The sequence below is a fragment of the Clytia hemisphaerica genome, unplaced genomic scaffold (assembly GCF_902728285.1).
Source record: "Clytia hemisphaerica strain Z4C2 unplaced genomic scaffold, Clytia hemisphaerica genome assembly, whole genome shotgun sequence".
Classification (NCBI taxonomy): domain Eukaryota; kingdom Metazoa; phylum Cnidaria; class Hydrozoa; order Leptothecata; family Clytiidae; genus Clytia; species Clytia hemisphaerica.
In genome coordinates, this window is record NW_027103633.1 from 448,094 (window position 1) to 468,185 (window position 20,092).

A 20,092-nucleotide genomic window follows, 5' to 3' on the forward strand; every position below is an offset into this window, starting at 1 on the left:
TCTCGAAAATTCAACCAATGCATCCTCTGACTTTGTTCAACATAATACAATCTTAACTGCTCAATTTTTCAAATATGATTCGGAGATATGACAGGATAAAGGACTTTTACATCCCTTTTTCCAGTACTAAAATCTTATTTTACTTTGATTCGAAGGATTCTTTTGTACAGTCAAGATGGTTTCATGGAGACAAATCTAATGAGACTCAGAATCAAAAAATAAAACTTCAAAAATAAAAAAATTAGATGCACGGAGAGCAGGATCTATATATCTTGGTCCCTTTTTCAAAAAAATATTTTATGATTTTCTTTCTTTCAACGTTTGAAAAGTGAATTTCGTGATATTTTCTACACATCATGCGGCACGTAATAGGATTAAAACAAAAGACTTGTTTAACAAAGTTAGATTTAAACATCCTTAGTAAACATCAAGTATACTTTCAATACACAATTTTACGAAACAGTCTATTAGAAATTTACTCACGCATGAAAAAAGAACTCAAAGGCCGTGTTCAGACCTAAGTTTAAAGTAATTATGTCTGCATGCCTCTTTTATATTCCTCACCCTCTGGTTTAAAAAAAAAGTTTTTACGATTTCGTGACCGTTTTCTGAATAGACGAAATCAGAATTCGCAAGTGAAAAGCATGCTCCTTTTGTAAATTATGAAAGGAGAACGTGAAATTTATGACTTAGAGACGCTCGGAACGTCTCTAGCAATTTAGGCAGTTAATGGGCTTTTAATGAGAATATCATGGATCGAAGTATGGAGATTCCCTTACTCCGCAACAAATTTTTCGATGTCTTACTCAAACATTAAAAAGGGGATTCTTTTTTCCTCTCTTATCCTATCTAAATAATGAAATAGCAATTAAGTCGTTGCATTTCTTAATTCCCATATCAACTTAGTACTACTTAAGCCTTAAACTTAAACTTTCAGATCTGAACATGACCAAAAAGAGGAACATAGTGGAACCGCACTCAAAGAAAATGAGATGGTAGCGACTGTTGTTTTCCCGTGGGAAAGTTTTTCGTTTTTTTTTAAACAGCTCATTTTGTAGCCTGGGAATCCATGCTATGATTTCTTCTTTGATAAACTGATGGCGAAATGTATAGCATGGTATGGGTTGAGAGTTTGAATTTCTCAGATCCTAATAACGGTTGAAAACATAGCCAATCAAATTTTGTTATTCTTTTACTGGTCACACTTTCTTAGAGAAAGCGCAACTTTCGAAATTTGGTTTTTATTTTAGTAAGTGAGGACAGCGCTAAATTCGAATTTCCCACTGTAAAAAATGTGAGTCCAATATTGGACTCACAGCTCAGACCCGTCTTGTGTACATCAAATTATAAAAAAACACACGACGGGTCTCCTGTCTACTCATTTTGTTGTGTTGTTCGGCATTGCGTTTTGATAGTAATTGGTGGTATTTGATTGGTAGATTCTTTTCAACCAATCGTTGTGAATGTACGGAGAATGTCCCGTGGGAAAGTTATTCGTTTTTCTGAAAAACATTTTATTTTTGTTGTGTTGTTCGGTATTACTTGTAACTGGTACTTGGTGGTATTTGATTGGTAGATTCTTTTCAACCAATCGTTGTGGATGTACGGAGAGTGTAGTGTCTTTAGCAGTAATATATTTTTCATTTTCTTTTTGGATACCCATGGATATGGATCGACCCTGCAAACTGATTTTGCTTTCAGTTAATGGGCGTTGGAACGCCGTGTGGTAAGTGGTTTCTTTTTCTCTCTTTTTTCTTCAGGGGGTTCATCCATCGTAGGTCCTTCTGGGTTGGTTTAAGGTTTAGTTTTCGTCTTGGTATTTCTGTTTCCCAGCCTGGCATTCAACTTCATCCAACTGATTTCGATTACTTTCACGGCCCTCCTCCTTTTTACCTATATTAATAGACTTCCCTCCCCCTCTAGGTGAGATTTAGTCGAGGCTGATAGAAAAAGTACGTGTCTTATGGTTATCGCTTGCCTATGAATTTCCAGCCGGGCTTTATTCTATTTCTATAGAACCATAGTATAAGAAAGCCGCGGCTTCCTTCCTTACCTTACACACGCGCCACAGAAACCCACCGCTCCACTTCAAATCCGAAACTAGACTCCCAGATCAGGCGATCTGAGCAAAGCAAAACACTTTCAAGTTCACTTAACCGTAACGAGGGCGTTACTGGCGTAAAGGGTGGTTTCTGGGCGTAGTACAGAGGCTATATAATCCTCTCTGTACACAGTTATTCGAACTTCAGGTTATTCGAAGTAAACTCTCCCCCCCCCTTGGAGCTTCGAATAACCGGGATTCTTTTGTATTGCGCACGGTAATTTGCTGAATAATAATGTAGATAATTTTGAGATAGACTTAAGTTCCTCGGATGTCTGACTACCTATTATTAGTAGTCTTCACTGTCCCCTATAAAGGGAAGGGGGTCAACATTTGACCCTCTCACTAATTCGATCTTCATGGCGGGGACCAAAATTTTGCTTCGAATTAGAGGAAAATTCGGATTTCAGAGACTATTTCCTAGCTTAGGGACAGATATTTTAGTTCGAATTGTATAGAAAGATTCGAATAGTAGAGGTTCCAATTAGAGAAAGTTTACTGTATTAGTAGCCTTTACTGTCGTGTAAAAAAGGGGGATGTGTCCCATTTTAATTATCAAAAGAGTTTTTAACCTTGAAAGAGCTGTACATGTTTTATTAATAGAACAAACTATATAAGAACACGAAGTTTTGACTGCCAAAATATTAAGAATAAGTTAAGAACATTTTAAGGCCTTATGGACTCTAAAACTAAAACTTTCTTTGAAAATTACACAAAAATGCACTCAAAGTGGTGAAATTAAGAACATTTTTAGGCTTAAAACTCGAAAAGTTAAGAACATCCGAAGAAAGCTTTTAAAAACTTTGGATGTTCTTATAAAAGAACGTGTAATCATCAAAAAAGTTTCCAATCTTGAAAGAGCTGTATGTTAACTGACCATACGGTTACAAGAGACATCCTTTTGATTCAAACTACAGGCGTCTGAATGGGACTGGGTCCAGTCTAATTAGCCCTTATTAAATATGTTAACCCTTCCTCTTTTTTGTTTACAAATAAACCCCGCCCTTTCCTCCCAATATTATTTCCATCAGATTTAAAAGAACATCTTAAGCATCCCGCATTGCTAAAACCTGCCCTTTCTTTTTCTTTCTCAAACTGGAATAGAAACTGTTACAAATTAGTTATAAATTTTCATCTTTTTAATTAAAGAACCTCAAAAATGATTTATTTCTCCTTAAATTATTATTTTGCTTCACAAATTCTTAACTAAATATGAATAAATAAAACCCTACGGTTTTTATATAATTCTTTTTTCGACTGCTCCTCTTACAAAAGTACTTTGAAAATATATACATGGTATCAAATTCATTTGATAGCCTACCAAAAATATACAAAAATAAATCAAATCGGTAGAAAGAAAATCTTGGTTAGAGATTTTTCAAAATATTTTCTTTCGTCGTTGAGATTATTTTCTTCTTCTTCTTCTTCAAGTTTTATTTTTTTCGGGAAAGGAATATGTTTTCCTCCCTTTCGATGTTCACTTCACAACAAATACAGTACGGCAGCAACATGAGAATTCATGATGGACAATCGACCGGCACCGAAGATCAAGAAGAACTCGAATACTTTCGATTTCTTCTACCCTCTTTATCTTCGAATAAGGTACCTTAAAATTGGATTTCCCTGTTCCAGAGAGCGAGGGCTAAATCACTTTTAACGAGGTGTAAGATATCGAGAGATTTGTTGCGATAATAAATGGGGACTTGAAAGATTTTGCGGGGTTTTGGGATTTTTTTAGAATTTCTTGAGAAATTTTAGGGTTGGATAGATGATTTGTCAGGGAATTTGGGGATATCAGGGATTAAGATATTTTTTTGATTTTTTTGAAAAGGAAACCGAGATCCATAATTATTCTATTAAGTGTTACAGTCCTCTTGGCATATCCCATAGACTTAGGTTAAATTTTTATTTAAACTTGTGAAACAAGCAGTCAAACTAATGATATCCATCATTGGTAAAATTATTTGCTTCTTATTTGAACTTACTTTGAAATCCAAAACAAAGTCATTTTGGAATGATAAGAAAAGTTAGTTTTTCTCAACGTTATTGCTAGGTTACAGTGTGGATCTAAACCACACTGAAACGACCTTCCATCGCGCATCACACTTGCGAAAGAGCGTGCTCACATTATTAACGCCTACATGTCATCCCCAGTGCATTTTAAAGATTATTCATTGAAAACAAATTACAATATAGTCATTTTTCATGTCTCGATTATTCAATTCCGAATAAAAGACATTCAGGGAAAAAAAGAGAAACACCTGGGTAATCTAGCTAAAAAAAACCGAAAGTAAATGTTAGACAAAGTAATGAGCCAAGGCAAAACGAGATTAGCGTACCACTATGAAAGAAACGATTCGTTTAATTGAATATCTTGCCTAGAAATCTAAGCTAGTTTGATTTAGTCACTAGGATAAATCTGATGGTAAGTTGTGACTGAAAAAGTAGTCCCAGGTACATTAAGTTAGCTAGGCTTTATTGAGAAATATACACAAGTTAGTTCATACCCCTTTTAGGTAATGCGTGAGGTTGGTTGTGGAAAATTGCTGGGTTGTAAAAGAGAAAGGGGCGTTAGAAAAGTGGACATTCCATCTATCCATTCTGTGAACTATAGGTTTAAAGTCTGTTCACGATAAGTGTGCACTCTTTTTTTTTTTACCTATAACTTTTGAAGGAATTCTTTAATCTTTATAAATTTGGTATTGTTGGAGAGATATTTGTGAGTGGAACAATTTGAAATAAAAAAGTCTTTAAAAAAATTCTAAAAACAAAGATGAAAATGAAGAAGAAAAAAATGAAGATCTTGTAGAGAAGTGCTATAACTTTCATTTTCACTGGAGAGATTTTTTGATCTTAGGAAATCATCACTGTGAAGAAATTTCACCAAAATATTTATTCAATAAAAAGTTATGATACAAAGTTAATAAGTGATTGACCCCAAAAAACAGCAGAAAACAGCGTTTTTAGACGTCAATCAACTTATAACTTTGCTTGATATCTTTTGACTGAATGATTATTTTTGAGAAATTTTTTCACAGTGATGATGTTCGATAATCAAGGATTCATTTCAGTGAAAATGATAGTTATAGCACCTTTCTACAAGATCTTCATTTTTTTCTTCTTCATTTTCATCTTCATTTTTAGAATTTGTTTAAAGATTTTTTTATTTCAAATTGATCCACTCACTAATATCTTTCCAATGATACCAAATTTATTGTATTAATTAGTGGATGTGCTTAACCTCGTTAATCGAGTAGTGGTTTGATGTAATGTGATGTGATCTCAAGCACGTTATCGGAAAAAAACGAGGATTTAGTTAGTCTGGAAAAGCTTCGGCGGATATATTTCATCACCCTCTAGAAATATCCGTTTCTTTCGACTTTGTCCCCCATAAGGTAGAAGGGTAAACTCTAACCAAATTGTGAACCTCCAGTACTTTATCCGCTATAAGTGGTGCCTGTCGAAATTCTAGCTACAGTCGTTTTTTCGCTCTTACAAAATCAGGAAATAAGTCGAATAATAATAATAATAATAATAATAATAATGATATAATGATTGGGAAAAAAGCGGTGAGTTTTGTTTGGAAATAACGCTAAGCGTAGTGAGCGTAAGGCGAGTGTTAGCTGCAGCGTCATAGGCGTCTTTTTTAATAGGCTAAATTCTAGCAAGCTTTTAAAAAGTAGAGGTTCGTTTGTTTTTTTTAGAAAATCGAGTCTCGTAAAACTTTCTTTCTTTCTCGAGACAGACCTATCCAAAAAGAATCTCGATTGCTTTTGAATTGAAGACCCTCGACGACGTCTTTCTTTTTCGATTAAAATATCATTTTCTGGAATATTTGATCCTGTTGATATAGTTACATGTCTCCAAAAATTTGACAACTTGATCGATTTTTAATCCCCCTTAACACATATTCAAAATTTTGAGGATTCTTTTTAAGTTTTATTTCCATCTGATTTCAAGATCAGTTCGACACTCATTTGATAAAAAGTAGCTTTTGATAAGCTCATACCTTGCTTTGTTCGTATGCTTGTATTTTTTTGTGTTGGTTGTTAAAAATGGTATCTTATTTTGCTTTTACTTAAAAATTATTAAATTTTTTTCTTCCAAGACGGGTTAAAAAATGGTATCTTATTTTGCTTTTTCTCGAAAAAAATTTCATCCAAGGGCTCGCAAAATACGAAGCAGGGCCAATGATTACAGTAGATCCCTAGCGCAAAGGTAGATCTAGGTCATGGGCTCACCGGGTAAACACATTATCCAACACTGAAAATTGATGCCTTAAACGCGCGTTCTGCATCCTTTGGCAAGATCTGCGTACGCGGGACGTAAATTTGTATATGTTTGAAAAAATGTCCCCAAAACTGCTACCTCCAACTGAAAAAATATCGACTTTGGTTTGAATAGAAGAATTAGCAAGCGAAAAGAAGCATTTCCCTCGTAAATTTTATGAAATTATATCGACTTTGGTTATATTTTGCCCGCTGGTCCCTATGTTAGATCCAGTCTTAATACTCTTAATACTCGGGTAAACACATTATTCAACACTAAAAATTGATGCCTCTTTTGTTAATACTCAGTAAGATAAGGAAAGAAAGAAGGACCAATTGAAAGTGGATCAATCCAGGGCTTTGGGTTTGATAACTATCGAAAGAGTAGTCTCCGGGTCGCGTCTTCCTTACTGCATTAAGTAAGGTATTTTCACTATTTTCTAACTAGGGTGAAGAATATTGTACGGGTTGTGAATTTTCAATTCCTCTTTTTTGCCAAACAACTTGGTTCGGGGACGAAAATTCAACATAAACTTTGTCGAAAACAGTCTTTCTTTGGCCTTCGCTTGAAAACCTCAAACAGTTTATTGTCTAATTCGATCTTAAAGGGACCAATAATTATAAAAAGATTCGGATAATGGAGATTATTTTATACGGCTTTCTAACCGCGAGAGGACGAATGTTTTTGTTCGAATTACAGAAAGATTCGTTAACAAAAGAGGTTCACAGCAAACTGTATCTTCCAATCAAAATAAACGTCACGACCTTATACGAAAGGTTGACATAGTTTGATAAAACTTTAACAAACTTTTCTCTTTCATTTTCACAGGATAATAAAGAGGAACCTTCTGGTAAGCAATTAATACTCTTCAATTTGACTTTTTCAAAAAAGATTTACTCTTTCTACGCTAAATATAGGGCCTGGAGCATTAATTGTAAGATCCATTTATTGGCTAAGTATCGCCTTCCTTTGGCTCTACTGTCTTAAAAAAATTTGTCGTTGGGATTTTTTTAACTCGATCACAGTGTTGAATCACTAACATAAATTTGAAAGCTTTCGGCAGTCATGTTTGCAAACAGTATATCCACAACCTTCTCAATCTTACAGAGCGGTTTTTCTTATTTTCTTCACAAGAATCAAAATGGTAGCAAAGTTACGGTTAGTCAGGGGATTGTTTTGATATTTCAATTTTTCTTTTAGCTTTGAAGAAAATATTAACATCTCACGAAAAAGATGGGGAAATAACGAAAGAGGATGTGGAATTATTTTTGAACGAATTGGGAAGTTTTCCCTCTGATGAAGAAATCGTACGCAAAATTGACCTCGTGGATCACGACGGTGTGTTTCTGTTTCTCATGTCTGTTTCTTATTACAAATAGCACACAATAGATCTTATCGGAGTTTTTGATTTTTCTAAAAAAGCGATTTATTGTGGGATTGTTTCGGGGGTATTACAATAGAAATATCTTAGGAATTCCTCGAGGGAATTCTATTGTAATACCCCCGAAACAATCCCACAATGCATCGCTGTTTTAGAAAAATAAAGAACTCCGATAAGGTTTGTATTGTTGATGAATCAATGTCGTACCCAGAACCACTTGCACCACTTTTACTGATAGACGTGACACAATCGTGAGTGCTATCAGAATCATAAAAAAGTAACTCAAAGGAACCATGTTCGAGTTTAGTTGATGAACGTCTTTTCAAAGATATTAGGATATTATGGACATGAAAATAAAAGCCCGAATGGCTGGAAAGGAACCAAGGTTACCTTTTTCAAGCAAGAAAAAGCTGAAACCTTAAGATTTGCGTCATATTTTTGAATGACAGATTTAATCTAGCGCTTGGATGTGAATTGTGAGATTAGTGGTTTTGTTTTCCATATCTTTCCCAGCCTTAAACTCAATGATTATAGCCCCTTCTATATGAACTTTTACGAAGCTTTATTGATGATTTTGTTACTTCGGGGAAAGCGAATTTAGAGATTCAAATCTGGCATCGACACCCATAAATTGAAAAATGTGGTCTTGAATAAACGCTGCGCTTTAATGATTTGTCGTAAACCTCGCTCCCTGCGTATTATCAGCTTTTTGATAATAACTGATAGCGCCAATCCTGGTATATATTTTCTGTTTTTGGAACTCAAAAAATAATGTAATTCAAAAAAGATTTAATTTGTTTTTCTATTTTGAAGCCGTTGCACTTAATGTACATTTTTTACGTAATGCTTTGAGAATTCAACGTTTAAGCTAGGATATCCTCTGGCGTCCATCAGTAACGTAAATAAATTTTGGAATACACAGGGACGAAGTTTGTTTGTTTCTTTCACTAGATAACGGTATATTGGATTTGAAGGAGTTTTTGCTGCTTCTTCAAAACGAACTTGAGATCATGGAAACTGAAGAGGACGTCATCGAAGCTTTCAAGGTTTATACTTATTTTAATCAGAAAAATTTTAACGAATTTAGTTTCGCGAATTACCGTTTCCAGATACTTCGCGCAAATTTCATGTCGCAAATTAGCCGAAAATTAATTGAAATTGGCCCTTAATCTTTGTCAAAAAAGGCAAGTTTAGAGGAAATTTTTAAGCGAAAACCTGAATTTCCAATCGATGCAACAACTTCGAACATTTGAACAGTTTATACAATCAAAGTCATCTAATAGGGCTCAGAATATAGTCTGGTCTATAAAAGTCTATAAACCCCTCCCGAATTGAAATATTCGAATAAATTCATCAATTAGCCAAAAAGCGACTTTCTCGCCCAAACTTTAAATTGCTAAAAACGAGGAATTAACCGAAATTCTCAATATATTTTGACCGATATTGTAGGTGTATTCGTCTCCTCAATATTCAGGTATTTGACAAGGACGGCAACGGGTTCATCAAAGCGGCAGAATTACGACGCGTGATGACAAACTTGGGAGATAAACTTACTGATGATGAGGTAGATCAGATGATTAGGATGTCTGACCTCGATGGTGATGGCATGGTCAATTATGAAGGTATTTTTTATGCGTGTGTTTATTTTTGTGTAACAAATACTTTTATACCGGGTGCACCAAAAAAAAGTATACAGTGTTCATTCTTTTTATATCGTTCGAGCTACTTTTTGGACCTACCCCGTTGGGGTGGAGGTCCTATAAATTCACCTCTGTCCGTCCGTCCGTTCGTTACCAGCTTTTCTCGAGATTGAATCATAGGAATTATCTGATTTTTGGTACAAAGGTGCAAAATGGTGGTGGCCGAAATGTGACAGAGCCCGATTTTCGAAAATAATAATTTTTGGGCCAATTTGGGCCAAAAAACGGCTTTTTTGGACTTTGTGAAAAATTGGATCATTAATTTTTTCTGATTTTTTACATGAAAGTAGGGTACCATCATAGGTAAAAGATGGCTCAAGCAGATTTTTGCAAAAAAATTTATTTGGCTTAAAAAACGCATGTTTATCTATAAGAATCACTATTAATAAGCATACATCAATGTTGTTAGTCAAATTACTCAATTTTTTTTATGAGATATATGTTTTTTTTTCTCATGAGGGCTTACTTTTAAAGAATATGTGTGTTAGCCATGAAACTTTGGTTGCTTTGCGTGTTTTTATAGAAAAACTGGCCAAATTCGATATTTTTTTATAAGCACATTATCAATTACTTAGGTACGTTAGCTTTTCTCGAGATTGGCTCTTTCATTCTTTATGACTTTTTGCAAAAAGATGCATAACTATAAACCCTCGAATGTGACGGAGCCCGATTTTCGAAAAAAAAATGTTTTGGGGCAAATATGGGCCAAAAAACGGCTAAAAAAAGGGTTTTTTGGACTTTGTGAAATATTGGATCGTTTTTTTTTCTGATTTTTTGCATGAAAGTAGGTAAAAGATGTGTCAAGCAGATTTTTGTAAAAAAAGAACTTTTCAGCTCAAAAAACGCATCTTTATCTATAAGAATCACCATTAATAAGCATACATCAATGTTCTTAGCCAAATTACTCAATTTTTTGATGAGATAGATGTTTTTTGCTAACGAAGTCTTGAATATGAAAGAATATTTTAAGAGCATGAAATTTTGGTTTCTAAACGTTTTTTTATAAGAAACAAATGACCAATTTTAATAAATCGTCACTATTTGTGTTCTGAATGATTGTTTAACGTTCATATGGTCCATAAAAGTATCACTTGTTCAAACCTAATGTATGATAGCTCAAAATTCATGTTAGTAGAGCATCCTTTATACGATAAAAAAAGAGTGAACAAAAAAATCTAAATCCTGAAGCTCATAATATCTCGACAAGCATGTATACCTTATCGGGGAAAACTTCGTCGAGGAAAAGTAACTAAGTTTTGGTCAAGTGACGAATATTTTTCCCAGACGAAGTTTTCCCCGATAAGGTACTTTTTTTTGGTGCACCCGGTATGTTTTACACTAAAGACTTTTTGAGAATTTAAAAATGGAGATAAAGATCAATGAAGATGTCTTCTATAAGTTGCGAATATCTTTGAGCGTTTTCGTTCCTTTCAAACGATGAAACATAGTGTAGTAATTTCTTTATTGCTAATACCATTCAATTTCCATAATCAATTTAACTAATATCCTGAAAAAAAAAACAAAGCATATAATTCTTGCTTCAACTCGGAGGGGCAAACCTCGCTTTTTTATAATTTCCCTTGTATTTAGAAAATTAGATTTTTTTAAATATGACCCAAAAAGGAGTTTTTTATTTATTTATTTCATTCATTTATCGTTTTCTTCATAGAATTCACTCGCATTATGATGGATGGTATCCAGACGCCAGCGAAACCCGGTCTTGTCATCAAATAATCGGGGAAATATCAGACTTGCTGGTGTTTAAAAAAAGACACTTTTAACATAACACTTACTACTATTCACCTTGCCTCGCTAACCCAGCCCAGCTTTCTAGCCTGATATGCTGATATTTGGCATCGATGCTAAATCTTTTAAGTGCGAATTTTACTCGGTGTGAATCTAAACTGGGTATCCTTTTGAGTGAAGGCGTGACTGTGTGTGATTAAGGTTACTTTTCACAATTTTTCCTCCATGATTACAAATTTTAACGAAATTTTAGTGTGACGGCGTGTTTAGGGATACCGCCTGCGGAGACTCAAGGAACTCTATTTCTTCATCTTACAGTAGCAAATACGGTACAGCTTTTTGTTGTTTTTTTTTCCTAACAGGAGGGGATATTATAATTATTTAAAAAAGAATCGAATAATAGAAGTACGAATTAATGAGAGTCTACTGTACAACTGCAGCGAGCGGTTTTTGAGTAACCTGATCTAGTTAGCTGGGTTGGTGATATATGCGTGGTAATTAGTATCAAAATTATAATTAAAAAAACCTGTAAAATATGTGAATATGATGATATTGTGGATAGTTTGGCTTTTTTAAGAACAAAACTGACAAGCTAACACAATTTTTTTTAAGAAAAGAATATTATAATCTAAATTTTAGGTGTAGTTTAACTTTATGTTTAATTATGACCTTCCTTGTGGTCAGAATGGTATTTGGCCATTCCAATTTATATCCATACAGGGTCTTTATGCAGCTTAAAAAGCGATTACATGAGTCTGGAAATGTTTCTTAATTGGTTCTCAGGTTTTGACCAAAATTACCGTCAAAAAAGCGTCTTCACAGGTAATATAATAATTATGGAATGATGTTTTCACGTATTTCAAGTATTTTCTTTTTCAATATGTTGATGGTATTTCAGCATAAGTATAACCAGAGAAATGGGATGGAATAGAAAAAGTCCTTCTCTGATTACCCGAACTGTTCTGATCGTGTCTATTGAAAACTCCTTTGTTTTACCTTTAATTTGGCCGTTACAAAAAGTTCAGAAAAAAAACGGCTCGCCATGCGAAGAGGGCTGGTTTCAAATTTTACACTAACTTGTAGTCTGAAAAATTCTCATCACAATGATACCAAATTATTTCTAAAAAATTTCATAGAAATTCATCAAAGACAGATTTGATTTCTTATTTTCGTGCACTTTAGCTTTTAATCTAATTATGCGGTCATGATGCTGTTATATCATTAGAATCGCTAGAAAATTCTGAGCAAGAAAATATAGGTATCTTTTGGCATAAAAGAGGTCTCCCCAAAATATAAGCCCCTAAAGTTAACGCATAATTTGATCTGAAACAAAAGAATTTCGTCATACCACGCTAATTATACAACTTTTTTAAAGCAACAACAAAAGAAATCCATTAGCTAGAAACAAACTCCCTTAAGGGCAAAGGACCTGGTATATGACGAGCCGTTTGTCTATTGTTCTGAAGAAGCTGTTTTTCTATCTCTTTACATTCTTCTGGAAGAACCAGGGAGAGTATAAAAGGCATATTATAGAGATCCAATCACCTTTTCTTATCCTTCCAAAATTGGAATTTGCTAAAATGATCTAAATAAAAACTCTTCAGAAATGATCTCGTGTTGGAATGTGCAGTGTCATTGAGGCATGTATATGATGTGGAGATCCTATTGAAAATAAAAAAAACACATTAGAACCAAACAAAACGCATAGAAACCAAACGTATTCGACATGACAAGGTATTATATAAAACTTTGCTCTTTTACTTAATTAAGCTTGATAATCAAGTCATGATTCAGCATTTATTAGCTCTGTCCAGGCTATTGTATTATTAATAACTTCCTATAGATCACTGTTGTTAAATGTGATGAAAATATTCCAGGGGGGTCTGTTTGCTAAAATTTCTTTTAGATTTTCCGTTTAAAACCAAAAATTTAAACGAATTTCAAACTGTAGATCAAAAGGTTTCACAAGTAATTGATCTAGCCGAAGCTGCTTCCCAGGCTTTTCTTTCTTAACAGAAAACAAAATAAGGCTAACTCCGGCAAAAACCCCCTGGCTACTTGCTTAAAACAATATCAGATATTACACAGCTAATATTGCTCCATTATATCTATTTATTTTCAATTATAGGATATTTCCTACCTTTGTTTTGTTTTGGCTGCTCATTTTCAACTAATTTTTCGTTAACTTCAGATCCGTTTGTGAGAGGGTTTCACATCAGAGACATCGAAACATTAAATTACTATCAGCAATGGGTAAATTACAATCAACTAAAGTCATACGAGTTTGGATTTTAGGTAAGAGTTATTTTACAGACGATAACAAACGCTTTTTTATCAAGCTGTCAACAACTAAATTTGCCGGATGACGGGTAAAGAAATGGAGGAAAACACACTAAAACTTTGGGAATTTTGGGACAGAACTTTAGGTATTTTAGGGACAAAAATTAGGAATTTTTCTTATATTGCAACCTTTAGGGGGACTGAAATTTTAAGGTTTTTAGGAACCTTTATGGGATATTGAAGGTCCAAAAAAGGCACCCCTAAGGGGGGTAAATACCCTCAAATGGTACCCTCCATTTGCCATGTGATCCCCCACATCTCACATGTTACCATGAAACTGTATAACTTCAAAATGTTATTGTGGATGTTCGTTTGAAGTTGTTTTTTATTTTTGTCTAAGTCTGAATCACGGACCTCTACAGAACAGCAGGTAGTATCAGGAGAACGAGACCGTTAGTGGATGCCAGCTGCATAGATTTTTCTCCAAATGGAATGGGCTTTTCCAGAAAAAAATCGCGCACCCCCTGTTGAGGAGGTCCATTTCCGTTCCAAGGGGGTAAGGTTTGAAATGCAGTGGAATTCCATAAGGGTAGACGAAAATTCGTCAAAAATAAGCGGAATTCCAAGAGGATAATGATTGAAAATTTGTAAAAATTCGGAATTCCAGAGGGGTATGATCCTAAAATTGCCTGGAATTCCAAGGGGGTAGGTCACAAAAAGTTGGACCTCCTCAACAGGGGGTGCACGGTTTTTTTCTTTTTTTCAGCCCAATAATGAACTCGAACTCCAGTTACTAAAAAATTTTAATTCTACATAAGTGTTGTTGCTTTATATCAGACACATATTTTATATCAGGACAGTGTCTGTGCCTATTGTTATATTATGCTGATATAAGCAAAAAGATGTTTCTCTTTTCCTCTTTCTGACCAATCTTGCTCCACATTCGTGTCAATTCAATATCAAAAATCTTGTAAAATAAAATTGATGAGTAAGCAAACGATATCACTCTTATTTAAGCACTGGAATAATTGGCCAAAATATCGTCTCCAGTGCAGGAAATCTTACCGATCCTACACCGGGTCTGTGAGAAGGGCTGTTTACTTAAACCATCTCCTTTGTATATTAACAAATATTAATTTTTTCGTTTTTTCATTTAACAGGTGCTACGCTATGTGCCACCATTTTCGTCGCACTTTCTTTGTCGTATGATTTTTGGGCCATGAAGACAATTTTGGATACGGCAACTAACGAAGAAACGACCACTTATTTCGGTCTGTGGAATAAATGTGAGGATAAGAGAGCAGGAAATGCACCAGAAGAACCTTTGAAACCTTTGGTAAAAACATGTGAACCATATGGCAATGGAAATATGGTAGCTGGATTTGAACATCCTCCAGGTGAGAAAATAAATGCTTCTTTTTTATGAGAACAAATAAATTTAGGCTGAGGCTTGCCTGTTTTCATTAAATTTTCGTGACTTTCAATATTAGGGTTAAATTACGGAGCTTTATATAAACCTGACCAGGCAAATATTTTGATCAGAATTTTTTGAAAGTGGTACCCGCGTCGAGGGCGCTAGATCTAGTTTAGTTGCACTCTAGTGATCTAACACTACAATGGCTTTTCCGCGGATACCACTTTCAAAAAACTCCGAACAAAAATGGAGGATATAGCTTGGTCCATGGTTTATAAAGGTCATTACTGTGTGTAGGTTAAATTTTCTGAAAGATTTATTCATTCATCTGGCTATGTTTGTAGAATGACTAATGCTATAAATATTTTAGAAAACCATGTAATATTTTAAAAGCTTAGCAATATAAAGTTGACGGAATCATACTTTCATTCCCACAGAATTCATGAGGATCACTCGAGGTCTGTTAATCCCAATGACGGTCATTTTGGGCGTAGCAACTATCGTCATAGCAACAGTCATGTATTTGACACAACGGCCATTGGTTACATATGCTTCTTTACCATTGCTTTTGGGATGTAAGTCAAATTTTTCTTATTTATATTTTTCACCCCTTTTAACACGGTATTGAGATTGTGGTTTCGATGTGTCCCACACCCCTATCCCACACCCCTGTCTCACAGCCCTAGTTGATATTTTCTCCGCACAGCAGGAATAAAGATTCCTCTCGAAATCGCAATGGGTTTAGAAATTCTTTCTAAAAAATTCCATTGGGGATGGTTTTGGAATGTAATTATTTTACATTGAATTTTGATTGGGGATGGAATTAAAGTCTATTTTCAGTGAGGCCGAAATTGTAGGGTATTTTTTCTATTGAGGGACAAAACTTTGTGGGTTTTGGTTTGTAATACAGGGATGTCTTTCTCGCTTCCCAATGGCGTATTTTGAAAAAGAGGAGATGCATCAGTTTAAAGTCTCTAAAATCTGACCTTCAACCTTTTATTTTCTTCATTTTTCCATAGCAATTATTGGTATCATAGTATTGGGTGTATTTGCTGGCTCACTGGATCATGAAAAAGATTTCAAAACCTACTCAGCTGCATGGTGCTTTTACTATTTCCTGATCGCCTGGTTCTTCACAATAAGTGCTTTCCTGGCCTCACTGACAGACAGAAACTAAGTATTCATGATATCCAGATAGCATTTTCTTGATGGTGGTTGGTGGAATGGAAACTTAAAATGTACGAATATTTTTATAGGTTTTAGTGAAACTTTTTCTAAATATGTATACTTCCAATACAGCGATTGTGTGAAATTTTTGGAATAACTAAATTCAAATACTAATAGGAGATTCCAATTTCTAGCCATTTTGTTGTATATTGCAATGAATTAACTAATATCAATGTTGCCTAAGACGAAGCAAGATCTAGAAGAAAATTCTACGATGTCAGTTGTATTTACTTCCGATTCGGATTATATGACCCACAGTTTTAATTTCAATTTGCAAAATTTTATAAAAAACAGCTTTTAACGTATCCCCTGCTATTTGCCAAGAAGAAATTGTTAATTCTTCTCTGTCAGCACAAGAGGGACGCCTCCTTTATTTACCGTAAAAATATCATCTTTATAATTTGTGGACGTGTAAATATGTAATTATATTGATCCTGTTTTGGTTAGATGTTTTTTATCACAAAAACATTGCTTTATCATTGGTTGAATTTACAATCTTATTTTTCAATTTAATGTTAAAAATAATTATATCTAGTTTTTTTTTAATTAAGTATTTATAAACTAGCCATAACTTTCATTAAGGTGCCACCGCAGCAAAACGAACACATAGAGTTGAATTTGCGTTCAAAAGGAATGACCTTAGCCCTACAGTAATTTTTGTTAAGAGTGACCTCTCATCTGAGACAAAATTCTTTCAAATGCTAACAAATGTGTCAAGGGAGTGATTTACAGTCTACTTAGAGTGACATCCGTGCCTTGTCTTACACGTTTTTTATAAGAACAATTTCATAAGAATACGAGGCTGAAATTTGGCCAAAACCTAAGAACAAATTAAGAAGAATCTGAACCTCAGATTTCAGAAATTACTGAGAAATACATGTTTCCATTTTAATTAATTTGACATTAAGGCTGAAAAACTCATATAAATTTAAGAGCAGCCCAGCCAGAATCTTATGACTTACTGGTTTTTCCTACCGGGTGCGCCACAAAAAAGTTTCTCTCTTTAAAACTAATTTTCTCAAAATCTAAAAATTTTAGAAGAACCATTCCAATTTCATTGGAAAGAAGAAAGATAAACTTAAATTTTGATGGGTTATTTATTAAATTTGATTCATTAGATCAAAAGTTATGCTCAATTAAATAAAAAAGTTACTTTCTGAAAGTGCTCAAAAAGGTTAAAAATCGACCTATCAAATTAAACAGAAGCATAATTACTTGATACATCAGTATTTTCGCTTTAGTCATTAAAAATGATAATTAGCTGTCTAAATGATCTTTTGTTGTATAAAGGAAGGTTTAATTTCAACAAAAGGCAGAAAATTCGTCGAAAAAGGCCAAAAATCCAGTAAAATTCATAAAAATACATAAAAATATGGGTTTCGCGGTACATCCAGTCTTACTAGACTTTATCCAATCTAAAACCAAAAATGTGAGGAAAATTTGGGTAAAATAATTTAAGGTGATCTTGATTAAGATTTTAAACCCTTTTGACCCTTCAGTTTCGAAATTTATGTGTTTAATTACTTAAAAATGTTTTTAATTATGTAAAGGCTATCGTATTGCCAATTTTGAAATGAAAATTTGATAGGTCGATTTTCAACGTTTTTGAGCACTTTCTGAAAGTAACTTTTTTATTCAATTGAGTATAACTTTTGATTTAATGAATCAAATTTAATAAATGACCCATCAAAATTTAAGTTTACCTTTCTTCTTTCCAATGAAATTGGAAAGGTTCTTTCAAAATTTTTAGATTTCGAGAAAATTAGTTTTAAAGAGAGAAACTTTTTTGTGGCGCACCCGGTATAAAAAGCGTATATATCTGAAGATACTGTTCTTCATATGTGATTTTACTAATGTACACGTTTAGCATCATAACTGTTCGAATACTTTGAGTAGAGTAATATTTTTAACCTATGAAGAGCGCTTAATAACTACTTGTGGTATAAAAAGGGAATTTCCCAGAAAGGGGAATTTCCTTAGTTTTATTTAACTCTCCAGGGATAAAAAAAAGACAAACTGACATTTCAAAATGAGTAATCAGATCAAAATAACTCCGGAATAGTCTTTTTGATGATAAAACGGTCTCTCCGTCAAATAAGAATGCTACCGTTAAGCGGAACTAAAATATTGAAAAACGCGCGCAAAATTATGATATGTTTGCCCAACTTCCTTATGCGTGAAGCTATGAATGGCATCCTCAGAAGCTTTAGGCTTCCTCCGGTGGCAATAATGTTAAAGGAAAAGATTGAGCGAACGAACTTTTAAAATTTAAACGGACTAACATGACTGTTATTGAACCATAGTCCGTATAAAAAACCTGGTCTGGAAGCCTTTTGTTTCTTTCCATTGTCTCTTACCTTGAATTTTCGATATGGATTTTCGATTTATATTCTCGATTTGGATAATCGATTTATATTCTGATTAAAGTCTATTATTATAATTCTGCAGTAATTATTTTGTATATGACAAGATTAGATGTGGTATACATTTAATCAGATCCCAGGTGAAGCGTGCTTTGATCTAGTCTGAATCGCAGACCTCTACAAAACCACAGGTAGTATAGGTCTGCTTAATGATCTACCAACCGCTTTCCGGTTCGCAAAGGAAATCTTGGCGAGTAATTTGATTGACATTGATGTGCGCGCAAAAACGATCGTTTCGAACGTTTTCAATGGAATGTTTACATTTGAAATTCGAATCCCAGACCAGAAAAACAAAACAGAAAAAAGATAAAAAACAATCTGATGCGCGCATTATGTACAGTCTGTAGATTTATTTTTGACTTTTGCTTTTATAAGATATCTGGTCTGTAAATTTATCAAAACTTTTCCATCAGCTCTTCGGTCGAAGCTCAAAAAATACAAACGAAATATGGACACAAAAGTGAAAGAAAACAACCAGAAACACTCCAATCTCTTCAAAGAATTGAAGCTAAGTACCTGAAAAGATACAAAGGCCACACAGTATTAAAAACCCGGGGGGGGGGGGGGGGGGGGTACTAAGGCAAAATGGGTTACGGGGATGCTCCGCTGGTCAGGGTACCTTTTTTAACCTCCACGAGTCCCTGGTAGGGTCGCAAAAACACCAAAATAGAAAAATCAGTCCCTCGTAGGGTGCCTATTTTTGGAAAATTTGGGGAAAAAGTAGAAAATTTGAGAAAATTTTGGAATTTCAGTCCCATTCAGGGTCACTTTTTTCGCAAATTTCGAGTCCCACGTAGGGTCCATTTTTCGAACCTCGGCGGAGCACCCCCGTCGGTCGACAAGGGTAGTACCCCTCCCGGGATTAAAAAGTGAAATGCCAAAGCTGAAGAAAAGTTCTTTATTTGTTTTAACATTTAAAGGCCCTTGTTGAAGGAACAACAACACTCCCTTTTTGTAGAATCATAAAGAAGTAATGTCAGAAATATTCAATATGACCCCCAAAATGTACTGTATACACATAACTAGAATACCTTGAAATAATCTGCAACATATCTGTAGAACTGACAAAACAATTATCTGGAGCCAAAGTGATCAACGAATCCAGTGTGGTAAAAAATTATACACTCATGCAAGTCCAAATTAAAGCATCAAAATGTAGTTTTATGAAGCAAAACTTTGTTGGTGCACACAGAAGATACATCAGGGCACTTAAATTCAATAAATCTAATTGCGAAGCGAATATACATGAGCGAAGCAGTTTTGCTATCGTGTATATGTACCTTTAAATCTCACCTACGCTGGGGAGCGCAAATGAAAAATTACTATATATATCCAATCTTTCAAACGCAGAAATGATTGAGAAAGCCGCCCGCCCTTCCTTAGATCAAACCTAGAATCGCGGCGGAGAGACCTGGAATTACGGATGGTTTAATTCGTTTTTTTCAAAAAGTGTCGCCTCGTGCGTTTAGATATACCAATTCTTAAAAGCTACAGAGATAATACACGTGGTTATCGGCACTAGATAAGTCTTGTTTTTATCTCCTTAAGGTT

The 20,092-nt window shown here is 34.4% G+C and overlaps 2 protein-coding genes across 2 annotated transcripts; both read left to right on the plus strand.

Annotated features, from left to right (window-relative positions):
• The first annotated feature begins 7,124 nt into the window (after positions 1-7,124).
• On the plus strand, positions 7,125-11,482 carry LOC136802624 (calmodulin-like). The gene is made up of 5 exons (XM_067059376.1): positions 7,125-7,220; positions 7,571-7,708; positions 8,703-8,797; positions 9,226-9,373; positions 11,121-11,482. Exons 3-5 carry the CDS (start codon positions 8,762-8,764, stop codon positions 11,183-11,185), a joined length of 249 nt encoding a protein of 82 aa, XP_066915477.1. The 5' UTR covers positions 7,125-7,220; positions 7,571-7,708; positions 8,703-8,761; the 3' UTR covers positions 11,186-11,482.
• A 1,935-nt stretch (positions 11,483-13,417) lies between these two features.
• On the plus strand, positions 13,418-16,097 carry LOC136802697 (uncharacterized). The gene is made up of 4 exons (XM_067059456.1): positions 13,418-13,492; positions 14,638-14,874; positions 15,329-15,466; positions 15,911-16,097. Exons 1-4 carry the CDS (start codon positions 13,447-13,449, stop codon positions 16,066-16,068), a joined length of 579 nt encoding a protein of 192 aa, XP_066915557.1. The 5' UTR covers positions 13,418-13,446; the 3' UTR covers positions 16,069-16,097.
• Positions 16,098-20,092: the final 3,995 nt, after the last annotated feature.

Coding starts and splice junctions, on each gene's coding strand:
- LOC136802697 (XM_067059456.1), top strand. CDS start 13,447: ATGGGTAAATTACAATCAACTAAAGTCATACGAGTTTGGATTTTAG. Junction 13,493..14,637: donor CATACGAGTTTGGATTTTAG/GTAAGAGTTATT, acceptor TTCATTTAACAG/GTGCTACGCTATGTGCCACC. Junction 15,467..15,910: donor TTTACCATTGCTTTTGGGAT/GTAAGTCAAATT, acceptor ATTTTTCCATAG/CAATTATTGGTATCATAGTA.
- LOC136802624 (XM_067059376.1), top strand. CDS start 8,762: ATGGAAACTGAAGAGGACGTCATCGAAGCTTTCAAG. Junction 8,798..9,225: donor ACGTCATCGAAGCTTTCAAG/GTTTATACTTAT, acceptor CTCAATATTCAG/GTATTTGACAAGGACGGCAA. Junction 9,374..11,120: donor TGGCATGGTCAATTATGAAG/GTATTTTTTATG, acceptor TTTTCTTCATAG/AATTCACTCGCATTATGATG.